This window comes from Aythya marila (genome assembly GCF_965140915.1).
Source record: "Aythya marila genome assembly, chromosome: 6".
NCBI lineage: Eukaryota > Metazoa > Chordata > Aves > Anseriformes > Anatidae > Aythya > Aythya marila.
Genome location: NC_139047.1, coordinates 18,770,478 through 18,783,062, shown reverse-complemented (window position 1 = coordinate 18,783,062; position 12,585 = coordinate 18,770,478). Strand labels below are relative to the sequence as shown.

At 43.7% G+C, this 12,585-nt stretch overlaps 1 protein-coding gene across 5 annotated transcripts in view; it reads right to left on the bottom strand.

Annotated features, from left to right (window-relative positions):
- Nucleotides 1-12,198, bottom strand: part of TLK1 (tousled like kinase 1) — a 65,453-nt gene extending 53,255 nt beyond the window's left edge. The window contains exons 1-2 of one of the 5 annotated variants that reach the window (XM_082763514.1): nucleotides 4,795-4,871; nucleotides 4,520-4,665 (exon numbers count right to left, since the gene is read on the bottom strand). In XM_082763514.1, the coding sequence (XP_082619640.1) occupies nucleotides 4,520-4,568 (49 nt within the window). In that variant the 5' untranslated portion in view covers nucleotides 4,569-4,665; nucleotides 4,795-4,871. Of the gene's footprint in view, nucleotides 1-2,602; nucleotides 2,708-4,519; nucleotides 4,752-4,794; nucleotides 4,872-11,788 lie in introns of those variants that run through there. The other 4 variants (XM_082763513.1, XM_082763516.1, XM_082763515.1 and 1 more) reach the window with 4 other exon arrangements.
- Between the last annotated feature and the right edge of the window lie 387 nt (nucleotides 12,199-12,585).

The following is a 12,585-nucleotide window of genomic DNA, read 5'->3' as shown; positions in this document are numbered from 1 at the left end:
TAAAAAAATAACACAGCAGTTGAGTCTCTGATGACACTAATTTCAATCCTTAACAGCTACTCACACTACGTATTCTGCTAGTTACTTGAATCACTGATTCAGTCTTCGCTTACTACTTTCACGTAAGATAGTTTTCTGATTACAAGCTAACATTATTAGTTGTGCTAACAATTATTTATCAAATGGGAGAATTCCTACTAGAAATGTTTTATTTTTGTCAGGAACACTCTTCCACACACCTCCACACAGCTGGATGCAGAAACCAGTAGATTCAACCAGTCAATGGATGTAACAAAAAGCAATCGTAATGACCTGTCTTAACTTGTAGTCTAAAAAAACACAAGGAATTTCCATTATTAAAGACTGAAATGCTAAGAGGATCTGTTATTGCCAAAAAAACACAAACCTCCCTTTGGACCTCTATCCGCTATGACCTTAGAAGTGTGTTTCATCTTCTGCTGGGCGGCACGCCGCAGGACGCTGGGGAGAAGCTCCTGGGAAGCCCTCCCCCTGAAGCCGCGTGTCCCCGAGCGTCCCCTCAGGTTGTGCCTGAGTGCTGGGTGTGCTGTGCTGGTGGTGCCGCTGCCGCAGCAGCCACCTCTTCCCTTTGCAAAGTGAAGTCCTCCTGGCAAAACCAGCACAGAGGCAGCTTCTGCTCCTCAGCCATCACGGTATGGGACAAATACGAAGGCCGAGCACGCGGTTGTCAGTTCAAAGAGGAAAATTAAAGTTCACAGAAGCTGAGAGGAAGCAGAGCAAGCTGATGGCACAGGAGGTCACGCTTGTGGCCAAGTGCTGTTAAGAAAGGGAAACCAGTGGTGGGAAGGCACAGCCTCAGGGACCCAGCTGGGGAAAGCGTGTCACTCTCTGTGCAGAGTGGGACGCGGGTGCACCAGCAGCACACAGGCAGATCCTGCACCTTCTGGCAGAGTCCCTGATATTGTTGCCTGACACCCTGCCTTCCTTCGGTATGACGGAACCGATGGTACACCAATGATGATCACAACAACATGACAGCCGGCACAGTCCCCCTCTCCCTCTCTTTTTGGTATAAACAAATGAAGAAGGAAGATTTAAGAAAAACGCTGGGAAGGTGGTGTCATATGCTGGCAGGGACCAGTGCCTGTTATTTGCGCTTCTCTAGAACAGCAAAACAAGCAAAGGGCTCAGAGAACAGCACGCTGCGATTTAGTCAGGAGAACAAATCAGGTCAGCTTTCAATCACACAACAAGGAAAAAAATCACTATTAAGGTCATTTACTGGAAACTGTTTTGCCATCACAGCTTCGATATTTCGTTCCCAAATTAAGATATATGTTGAAAAGATAACAAGTGGACAAAAAAAAAAAAAACACAAGAAATATAATACTAATGTAATATACAAACAGACAATATTTTTCTTTCAGCTTGACATGTTTTTATTCCTCTGGTCGAAAGCAAACAGCAATCTATAAAAAACTAAAACTCAAGTACAGTAAAACTAGTACTATTAATCTAGCAACCAAATTTTGTATTATCTGCAACACTCACCAGCAGGTTTAGCAAAATGGTGTATTTGAAATCACAAAACAAGTTTTGAAGAAGTACATAATAAGAGACAACATGATTTTAGAACATTCTTACTAGAAAGTGACCAAAGTTCGAGTAAGCTTGATGTGTTCATGAGACTGCTATGGCGGATGGAGAGTCCTAACAACAACAGGATTCCAAATGACCAAACAGCTCATGGAGACTTCACACACGTATTTTGTGTACACAAAAAAGCAAGTGTGTGCATGCATGATGCATAAAATTGACTGTTCCTTAATATTAACCACTTGGATGCTCTGGATGTGACAGCATAGGCCTGAAAAAAAGTATGGATGCGGAATACAAAATACCATCTGACAAGGTAGCAAAGACAATGGTATACTGGTGTTATCCATCTTAGGCATTATTAGCATCATAATCATTTAATAATACCATTTAATTAAAAAATGTAACATGCAATCAGATTATACAAGTTGAGATAAATCAAACAAACAGTTTGATTTCAAACTCATAAAATAACATGCACAGAAAAAAAAGTGCTTTTTTGGCATTTAATTTAAAAATTCTAAACCCTTATCTTCAGGAATTACTTCTATTGGCACCCTATATTAATGTTAAAATACAAAAATCCAACTCCTTAAGGTGGCCTTCAAAATACTAAATACAAAGGTACTATAATAACGATTTCTCCACTTTATTCAAAGTTAGATCTTGTGGATAACTTGCAAGATAACTTTTTTAATACAGTTCAGTACCATGAATAGACCTACTGAAACTAAAGCTTAACACTAATATTCAAAAAGTTTCTAAAATATCTACCAAAGACACACCAACCACTCCCCAGAATACACCCTGCTCAAGGAATAACTGACTTGCAAAAGAAACTTAAAAAAAAAAAAAAAAGGCAAAACAAAGCAAAACCCTAGTGATAAGTACTAATCAACCCATTTCAATAAAATAATCCATAACCACCAACACCAAAACTAAACCCAAAAAACAACTTAATGAAGGCACATCACCTATACCACCGCCATCATCACGATTATCCTCTCACTACAGTACAGGCTCTCACCTCACTGGTGAAGGGCACACACCAGGGGTAAAATGGCTGGGAAAAGAAAGTAGGACACTTTCCTGGATACACCTTAAAAAAGTGAAAGCACACAGAAGGGATTCTTTCCTGAAAAAAATAATTAGACAAAATCTTGAGAAAGCAAAGATGCATTTTAAAGCATTTTGATCTTTTCTCTCCCATAAAATCTAAGTTTCTGCTATCTACTGAAGACTTGTCATAACCCACATCTCTTGTGAAAATACTGAGAAGACTACCCTTTTGCAGAGTTCTAATAAATACACATACTTAGCACAATCTCCTTGTTTTGAGCCTTCCAGAATGACCCACTTTGGTTTAAGCAGCATTGTTTTGATGCTTTCAATATGTTTTGCTGTGTGTTTTTTCTGTTTTTGTTCCCCCTTTTATTGCACACATGAAGAAAGCTGAGCTGGTACTTCATCATGCTGAACTTCTCCCACTCCTTCCTGCATTTACCTTTCATGAAAGGCTAAAGCTTAGAGTTTGACTGAATTTTCATTTGAAAAAATATATATTTTTTTAAATAAATACAGAAGTGAGCAAGGTTTAGGACAGAATGATTGAAGTTCTTTTTCTGAGAACAAGATGGTAAAAAACAAGTATGACTAGAAGATCAATGTGCACTGGTTATAAAGTTAATTTAAGGAATGTGCTAGCAATGACACTATGCTATGTGACAAATGCATTACTGTATTTCCAACTGATTTAAGCACATTTTACACCACCTCGTTTCCAATAAATTTCCTCTTTAAATGCTTTATTTCACAACTCTTTCATACACTAAAGATATGCTTGGACTTCGTATGTTTTCTTATTCAATTAATTCTCAGTGACCAATGCACAGAAAGGATTGGATTATCAGAAGATCCAAGTGGAGATTTTATGGTCTTTGGGAATGATCTTAAAAAGGTCAATCACTACAGAACACAAGGTATTATAAATAAGCAATTAATCTCATTAATATATGTAGCATTTTGATACAATTACTCCAATGAAAAGTTATCCTAAATAAGGGACATCATACTGCAATACGCACAACGCTGAATGGAAAGAAAGAGGTTACTTGAAACATATTTCTTCATTGAACAGCATATAACGTTGAACACTATCTTCCCAATACCGTATTTGAACTAAGACAAAACGTGATTATTTTCTACCAAGCCACAAAGTTTAGTTCAAAGGACATCAGCTGTAGGATTAGTTGCCATCATATAATTCTGCCATTCCTCTTCAGATAAGGCACAAAAGGAAGGCAAAAGAAAAGTATGGGGAACATTATGAAAGATACCAAAGAATTTTTACTTTGAAAAAATTTCAGAACTTCTGTAACATCTTTTTATACAACTTTTAATATAACTGTTAAAAACAGATCATTACCCATCAAGACTAGAAGCATTTGCTAATAAAAACCTCCAGCAACCAAAATAAAATTACACTTTCTAAACAATTGCTTTAGTTATAATTGTCTGTAAGTTCATTTTAAAAGACATGGTTCTACTAATGTTAAAGCATATTATTAATAACATGGGGATTTTGTTTTCAATTGTTTTATAATAAATACACCAACTTATTAAAGGATGCTTCTTCTCCCATCACCTTCACTAGGAATAAACTAAGAAATAAAGACTGAAATCTCCCTGGGGACCCAAATAGCTACAAAAAGGGTATTAGGGCACAAAACCAACCAACCAACCAACCAAAAAAAATAACCAAACAAACAAAAAACACCTGCAAACGTTGGCTGAAACACAGCTGCAAAGTTTAGGACAAAACTGTGGAACTGATGGGAATGCAGTTTTAACTACAAAGCAGCATTTATCAAATGCAGGTATACAGTGCACAGGCCTATTCAGTCTTAGCCACAGGGGTGCAAGAAAGACATACTAGAAATCTTACTTGTGGCATCACCTGAGTCTGTCTCCCTACAAACAAGAGCTCCCATCATTCAGTGGTGGAAGAAGAAACAGGAAATGCCTCTGTTATTATATCCAGGTGATCCCAAGAGCATCAGAAACTCATTGAGTGAAGTCCAGGACCATGATCTGAATTATATTATTTCAGACATATACAAGTTAAAAAAAAAAAAAAAAAAAGAACATTTACTTGTACGTTTAACATTACTTTCCAATTTATTGCTCTTATACATATCATTCAAAAGGTCTATGACTTACCAAAAAATAAATAAAGCGTAAGCTACCAGAATCCACAGCTGCAGGACACGGTGCTTGAAGCATCTACATGTTATGAGCTGAGGGTACAGGCATAAAACTAGGTAAGTATCTAAAAGGTTAGGCGTACATGGTATCATACAATAGATCTCTCTCTAAAGGCATCAAGATTTCCTGCTCTTCCTCAAAAGAGACATTTTGCTTCATTTTCTCTTACAGGTATAGCTGTATTAGAAGTCCAAAGAAAGGGAATGCAGTACTTGCAAATCTCCAAGTAATTACAGTCAGGCTTCATTTCCTCTAAAAGGCACCCTGGAATTTCTTGCCACCATCCCAATCTCTTAAACCCTGAAGTACGGAGTGCTTTGTTCATAAGGACATTACAAAGCACAGTGGCCTTTAAGTTTCCACCCACTTAAAGCTGTGCAGATATGATGAGGCAAGAGCCATTTCTTAATGCTCCCGCTGCTACCTCTCAGCAAGTGGAGGCAGCCTGGGGGAATACCGACCATCTCCCTTGATGTTCAGTTTCACATAAAAGCTCCTGTAAATGAAGTTCCGTATTCCAAAGCTACCAGATTCCCATCACAGTCTTGTAATCATCTAACCACCCCTAACTTTCATTCCAAATCTTTTGAGGATACTTGTCAGCCTCGGAGCCTCCCCACCTAAAGTTAAGAAGGCCTTTGGAGTATAGGATGTGTTACTTTTCTTATTTCTGTATTTTAAAAATAACCCCTGGTGTTAAACATTTCAGCTTAATTTTGAATGGTAATTTATGGCGAGGCTTCATGTTTATGACCTATTAAATTCACACAGGTGAAAAACACATGTGAAGAGCATAAACCTTATTGCTGTGACGGTGACAGCACCACGCTGCTGGCAGGTGCCCACACACAGCCCGGACGGGAGGGCCAAAGCCCTGAGCAACCTAGGCCTGCAGCCGCTCCTGCTGTTTTCACCTGCTCAGCTCCTTCAGTTCAGCAGCCAGTTCGCTCAGAACCAAAAGAGCAACCGACAATTCAGGAAGCAGAAGTCTTGATTTCTCTCCCAAACAAAGGAACGGCGACTGGGTATGATCAGTTAACTTGAAATCTTGAAAGGCGCAGTGGCCAGAAACAACTAACTCATTTCACAAACTACAGACGATTCCACTTCTGTTTAATCTGCTTTAAACGCAAAACGCACTCGGATGTGTTTGTTTCTTCTTATGTATCTAGCACAATTAGGATTCGTTTTATTTAGCTAATAAAGTTAGCTAAAAGCTATCTAAAGCATAGGGAATTATGTTTCTTAAACACCAAGAATCTAGGCTGCGTAACCACTTAAGTAAACGCATATAGATGCGCCCCCCCCCCCGCCTAGCAAGAAGCGTGATCAAATTAGACCAATTAGAATCAACTTTTCTTTGGGAAAAATAATTAAGCACAAATGCAAATAAAATTAAAAACAATTATTTAATCAGGATTTCCTGCTTGCTGATTTAAGCCATGATTAAAATTAGTAATATAATCACTGATTTCAGTCAACCCTCCCAGCGCGGACCCACCCCAGCAGCCGCCCACCATCAGCCTCCAGCACGCCCAGCCCCAGCCGAGCCCTCCTGCCCTTGCTCCTGGGGCACACTTGGGCTGCTCTTCTTTTAAAGCTTTCAAACACTCACGTTTTTGCCACCTACCGCGTCTGCCCCTGGGAACGGCTGGTTGCCCCGGTTTTCCCGCTGGCATCTTCTGAAGCTCTGCTTGGGAAGGAAAGAAAGGAGGAAGACCTCCAGCAAGAGGCTCCTCAGGAAGGACACAGAACCTGGGCTTCTACCCCAAACTGAGTACCTCAATATGGACTGAGTCAAGACGAAAGGACATGGATCCAAAATACTTTCTGATGCTCACTAGCCCTTCTCCACTGCTGCAGAACTCAGTCCTTAAACACTGAAGACAGAAGTGCAGTGCCCGTCCCTTGCTATCTTTAGCAACCATTAGAAGTTTTTCAGTTACAAGCCCACCCGAGAAAACAGACTGTATTTTGAAGGCCAGTTTCTGTTTAACGGCTACCCTTGAGTCACCATCGGGACCTCCATGGAACTGCCCCACCAACACATTCTAAACAGAAAAGAAAAAGTAATTATTTTTCTTCCCCTACCCAACTTTAATTTCTACTTAGAGCAATCCAGCAACCCTAATTTCCCTCTTCCTCTTCCACAGCCAAAACACACCAAGCCAATGAAAAAGAAGCTCATAAAGACTGTAAAGACAAAACTTTTTCCCTGGTATACTTTTAGGTTTTAGTGGAGCCACAGTTCAGGAAATATTCTACTTCATAAACATATAGTATTTACTAAGTTCAACTCCAGCATTTACTTGTGCAAAAATTTCAGCGTGGGGGCAATATTTTTAGTGTTGGAGTAATCTGGATCAGGAACAAGTAGTACTTCAAAATGCCACCTTCAGTCAAACACACACAAAGTAGAGACAACTATTTAAGCCAGTCATGTCTCCATAATCTCCTTTCTTCAGGTAGTAAAACAGAGCTCACTGACCATGGACATACAACAGTCTTTTCCAGGAGCACTTAAAATAGTATTTTACAACCATTTAGAAGAAAATCCAAGGTAGTAACAACAATAACTGCAGAACAAAATTATTACAAAGAAGCAAGCTTATTTCAGCTTGCTAAAGAAAAATTTTACTTGCTGAAAAAAAATACAGAAAAAAATCAGAGAAATAACATGCTTCTTATCTGAATGGAGGTAATAACAAATAAATACAGCCTATCCTTAAAGATATCGATTCTCTCTCCATTTAAAATGGAATAGGTTAATGGGAAACTCCATTCTAGGCAAGTTAAAACAGAATTAAAACAAAACAATCACACAAACATTAATTTGCTTTATTCTCTGCAACACTTGCCTTTCAGAAAACCAGATTCAAACAAGCGCCCATATTAAAAAGGTCTTTTTCCACTTCTCACTTGGGTACACTATAAAATCTCGTAAGAATTTGGCATTAGCTCAGTGTAAGAAACACATCTGCAACAGAAACAGCAGTAATATCACAAGCTAGAATCTGTGCATTACCAGTGGAACAACATTAAGCCTTACACAACACCTGCTGTAGCCAGCCTAAATACGATTGATGTGTTTATGCCATGTAGATATACACCCATCACCTTCAACAGCAAATGCTCCCATTCTTCTTTATTCCCACATTTACCGGCCAAATCCGTAAGATTCTCAAAGCTCTACATCTACAATTAAACAGTAAGAAACGGCAATAAACAAACTTACTGAGAGCTTACTGGTTAAGGAAATAAAACAGTTGAGTTTTTACACTATAAAAAACAAAAACAAAAAAACATGCAAGTTTTAATATAATAAGGTAGGTTTCATGCACATGTACTAACACTATATCACTATACGAAGCACTTGTGACACAAACCCGTACCTACAAACATTTGCTAAGCTGGAAACTTGAAGAACAAAAACCTGTATGTCTATGCTCAGATGGACAACTACCATCGTATTTTAGGTAACAATGAATACAAATACTATACATTAATCAAATTAAGAAATAATTATCACCAAAGTTGGCTACACATACAACATTAGTCCTTCAAACAGTGCTTAATAAATAATGAGGTTATTTACCCTATTGTCATCATATGTTAACTTGGGTTCACATTCTAAAAGTGCACCTTCACGTTCCTGCCATGGCAATTCAGAGATGTGTTTGGTGGTGTTCTGCTTTTAACAGCAGTCTTCAGAGTCAGAAGCACACAAAACAACCTGCAAAGCTCCATGCCTGACTACCAGTCACTGGGGCTCTGCCTCAGCCCCTGAAGAGGAACTATTCCAAGATACTCACACATCCCTCCCCAGACTTCTTCCCTCTGCCTTGTCATCCCCCATTTACAAAACAGCGCTCTTCAACTCACCAGTTTGGTCTCCTTATGGGCACTCTCCTTATAGGCAGCCACAAAGCAGTCAACAGTCAAGAAACTTATGTGGCACGAGATCTAGCTATCCGATCACATATGTTATTTAAAATAACAAACAGTTATCGTAAATTCCCTATAGCCCATATTGTATGGCTTTTGAACAAGAGACCAAATATACCACATATAAGTTACTGACATATAAAATAATTGATATAACTATGGGAATTTAGATACTGAATGGAGAGGGAAACATGAGATAGTTCTGGTATAGTAAAAGTGTATGGCTACCATTGTACTTAAGTCCAGTTCAATATTTTCATTTTGAAACCCCAAAAACCTAAGTCAAATCCGCATAGCTATGCCATGATGCCCCTGTAAGTCAAGACATGAGAAGATAACACCTGATGAATTATAATGAAGTATTGCTACAATATTGTAACACACTTCAGAAGAGATTAATTATTTTCTTTAATTTCACCCTGTATTTCCTAAGTAGTCCCTTTTCAATACTGACAAGGTACTATATTTACAATTAAAAAACAAAACAACAACAATAATAAAAAAAACATCTTTGGGTGACAGTTTTATATATGTCAGAGGTTTGTTTGTTTCTGCTTTCTCAATATTAGTGGCTCAAAGAATGCTTTCAGGACTTCCTAAATCAGGGTGCTGGGGGTTTCTGTTCTCAATAAATTTTTAGAAGATGGTGAGAGCCATGCGGGCAGGTACCAAGTCCTCACAGCGGTGAGGCCTGTGTTCCTGAGGTCAAGGAGTGGGGCTGGGTCCCACAGATCCAACAGCAAGACCAGGACCAGGCCCCAGACCCAGCGAGAGCATGGCTCAGAGCTTGCCCAGGCTTACGGCCTCACACACCACTGCCGACATGTCCATGACCTCCGGCAGCACCGCAAGGGCTCGTCAGTCCAGACCACGTGGGCATACAAACTCCTATGAACACACCACACCGCGTTTCAAACATTGTGAGCTCCTTAGTTCGGTCTGCCATGATTCTTGCATGCACACAAGCCAGTGTCTGTGAACGCACTGACATGCCCCTATTTGATGGCCTATTGCTTTCATGCATGATGCTTCACTGTAAAATACATGTATATGAATGAAGTAAGGTGTGCTGCTAACATCCCGCCAGTTTAAACAGAAATTGTAGATCCAAGCACTGCTGATAGCCTACACCGATTCTCAAGCATAACTACCTACCTCTGCCACATAATCATCACAACACAGGAACGCTATGCAAATAAAAGTACATTATAATACCAAGCACATACCAGGGCTATCATTACTCTGTAACCCCTGAATCTGAACTACACGATGTAAACCATCGGGCCCAGGAAAATCCAACTGCATGAGTTGTGAGAAAAAAATAAAAATCATCATCGTCACCTTAAAAAATTAATTTCACAACACTGTTTTTCCATGCCTAGATAACACACTCAATGAATGCCGGTTTTCTTTAGAATAAATAACATATATAAATTATACATAAATACAAATATATATATATATATATATATATGTATATGTATGTAATACTGCAATAATCATTTCAGGCTTGTATGCCAGGCATCTGAAATACATTCAAAAATACCTCACATATGCACACTATATGAATATTATATGCACACTCATTCATAACAAGCATTGCGACAGTGATGAAACCTACTCTCCATAAAGTTAAAATCAACTGCATATTCAGCTGGCGGTGGCTGCTTTTGAGAGCATCAGCTTTCGAGAGCACAGGAGCACAAAATGCCTGCCACTTTACTCAGCATCTTTAACATATACGGTAATCCCTCTCCAGGTACTTTCTAGAGCATTTCATGTCAATCTACCTGGAGGAGCGTGTGCAGAAGTGACAGAGAGTGACACAAATCTGACAACTACTGGCATGGAAAATGGAGAACCACGTCCTACATTACGCGTTTTCAGGATAGCAGATCCCCGTTACCAAGTCCTTAAATTGCTTATCAACAACAACAACAACAAAAGCTACAGGAAGACTTGAAAAACAAAGACTCCCCCTTCTCGCTATCATTTCTATTTAAAGTTAGCAAGTTTCCTGCTTAGGCAGCGACATTTTGCAGACGTTAGAAGAAAAGCTATACGGAATTCGTTAAACCGGGGCAAATCAAGTAAAATTATACAACTGTTTAGTATGCAAGTATCTGTGTATAAAAGTTCTCCTCCGCCACCAGCCGACATTCAGCAAGTAGTTATTTTAGCTGAAAGCTCCGAGCCGTTCACCAGCTGTATAACTGCTACATCTTGTGGCAATCCATCTCAATGCACGCAGGAAAAAACAGACAATAAGCGAAACGGAATAGAAAGGGGACTTGTTTGCTCGTAACCTTCATACAGATATTCCCTGCAAACACCCACAACACCCCGCTCTGGCTGTCGGTGTAACACAAGAGGGGAGGAGCAGGGGAGGGAGGAGAAAAATATTATCATCTAAGACGTGATGGAGGAAAGGAGAAAGTTGCAGTCATTCCGTGGTGGCCGTAAGGTGCCCTGTCACCTCGGGCCGCAAAAGCAGCCGCTCCCGAGGGCGTCTTCGTGCTAGGGACAAACGCTGCGATTTCGGTCCCTCTCTCTGCCCCACCTCCATGCTGCCAAAAGTGCCCGACTCCTTCCATCCAGCAACAACGGCCGCATCCACCAGCACCTCCGGCGCGCCGCTGGAGGAGGAGGAGGAGGATAAGGAGGAGGAGGAGGAGGGGAAGCCGCTGTCGGGGAGGACGCGGCGAGCGGCCGCCCGAGGAGAGCCGCCGCGGGAGCAGAGGCGAGCGCCCGCCGCGGGAGGACGGCCGGGAGCGGAGCCGGCCGCAGGGGCACCGAGGAGGCGCCGAGGAGCAGCGGCGGCGGCGGGCGGGGGCGGCGCGGCCCCGCTCGCCCGAGGCTCCCCGCGGCGCCGCCGGGCCCAGGGCTGACCCCGCGCCGCCGCCGCCGCCTCTCCCCGCCAGCCCGGGACCGGCCTCCGGCGGCGGTCGCCGGGCCCCTCCCCGAGGGCCGGGCCCCCCGCGCAGCCCCGCGGCGCGCCGGTTACCTTCCTTGGGCGGCCTGCCGGGCGGCGCGCCGTGGAGCTGGGAGGCCGCCGCCGCCGCGGAGCAGCCCTGCAGGCTCGGTGGGGACGTGGAGAGCCGGGACCAAGATGGCGGCCCCTCCAAACTTCCACTGCTACTTTGGACACTCATCAAGCTACTTTCCTGGAGCCCGGCAGCCGCCGGGGGCGGCGGGGGAGGCGGCGCGGCGGGGGGACACCCAGCGCCGCGCTCATGGCCGGGGGGCCGGCCCGACACCGGCGCGACGAGGCCGCCGGCGGGGCGAGGGCTCCGGAGGCAGGCGGGGCGCGGGAGGGACGGGGCGCGGGGCCGGCGCAACCTGCCCGCACCTCTGCACTGCGTCGCCGCCGCCGCCGAGCAGCCGCCTGTGTGCGAGCCTAACCTTCCCCGCCGCCGCCGCCGCCGGGGAGGGGAGGGGAGGGCGCAGGCGGGGAGGGGTCATGCGCAAACACGAGCGCTGCCGAGCGAGCGCCGCGCTCCGCCGGCGCCCAGCCGAGCCGCGCCGAGCCCAGCCCAGCCCCAGCCGCCCAGCGAGCGGCGCCCCCCGCGCACGCACCTGCCCCGGCCCGGCCCCAGGCGGCCGCTCGGCCCCGGCCCCGGCCCCGCCGCCCCCGCCCCCGGCCGCCGCCCCCGCTGCCCCCCGTGCCTGCGGCGCCGGGGCCGGGGCCGGCTCCCCCGAGGCCGCGCCGCTCATGCCGCCGGGGCGCGGAGCCGAGAGCCCGGCCCGCGGGCGCCGCCGGCAGGGAGCGCCGCTCCTCGGCGCGGGGCGGGCACGCGGAGT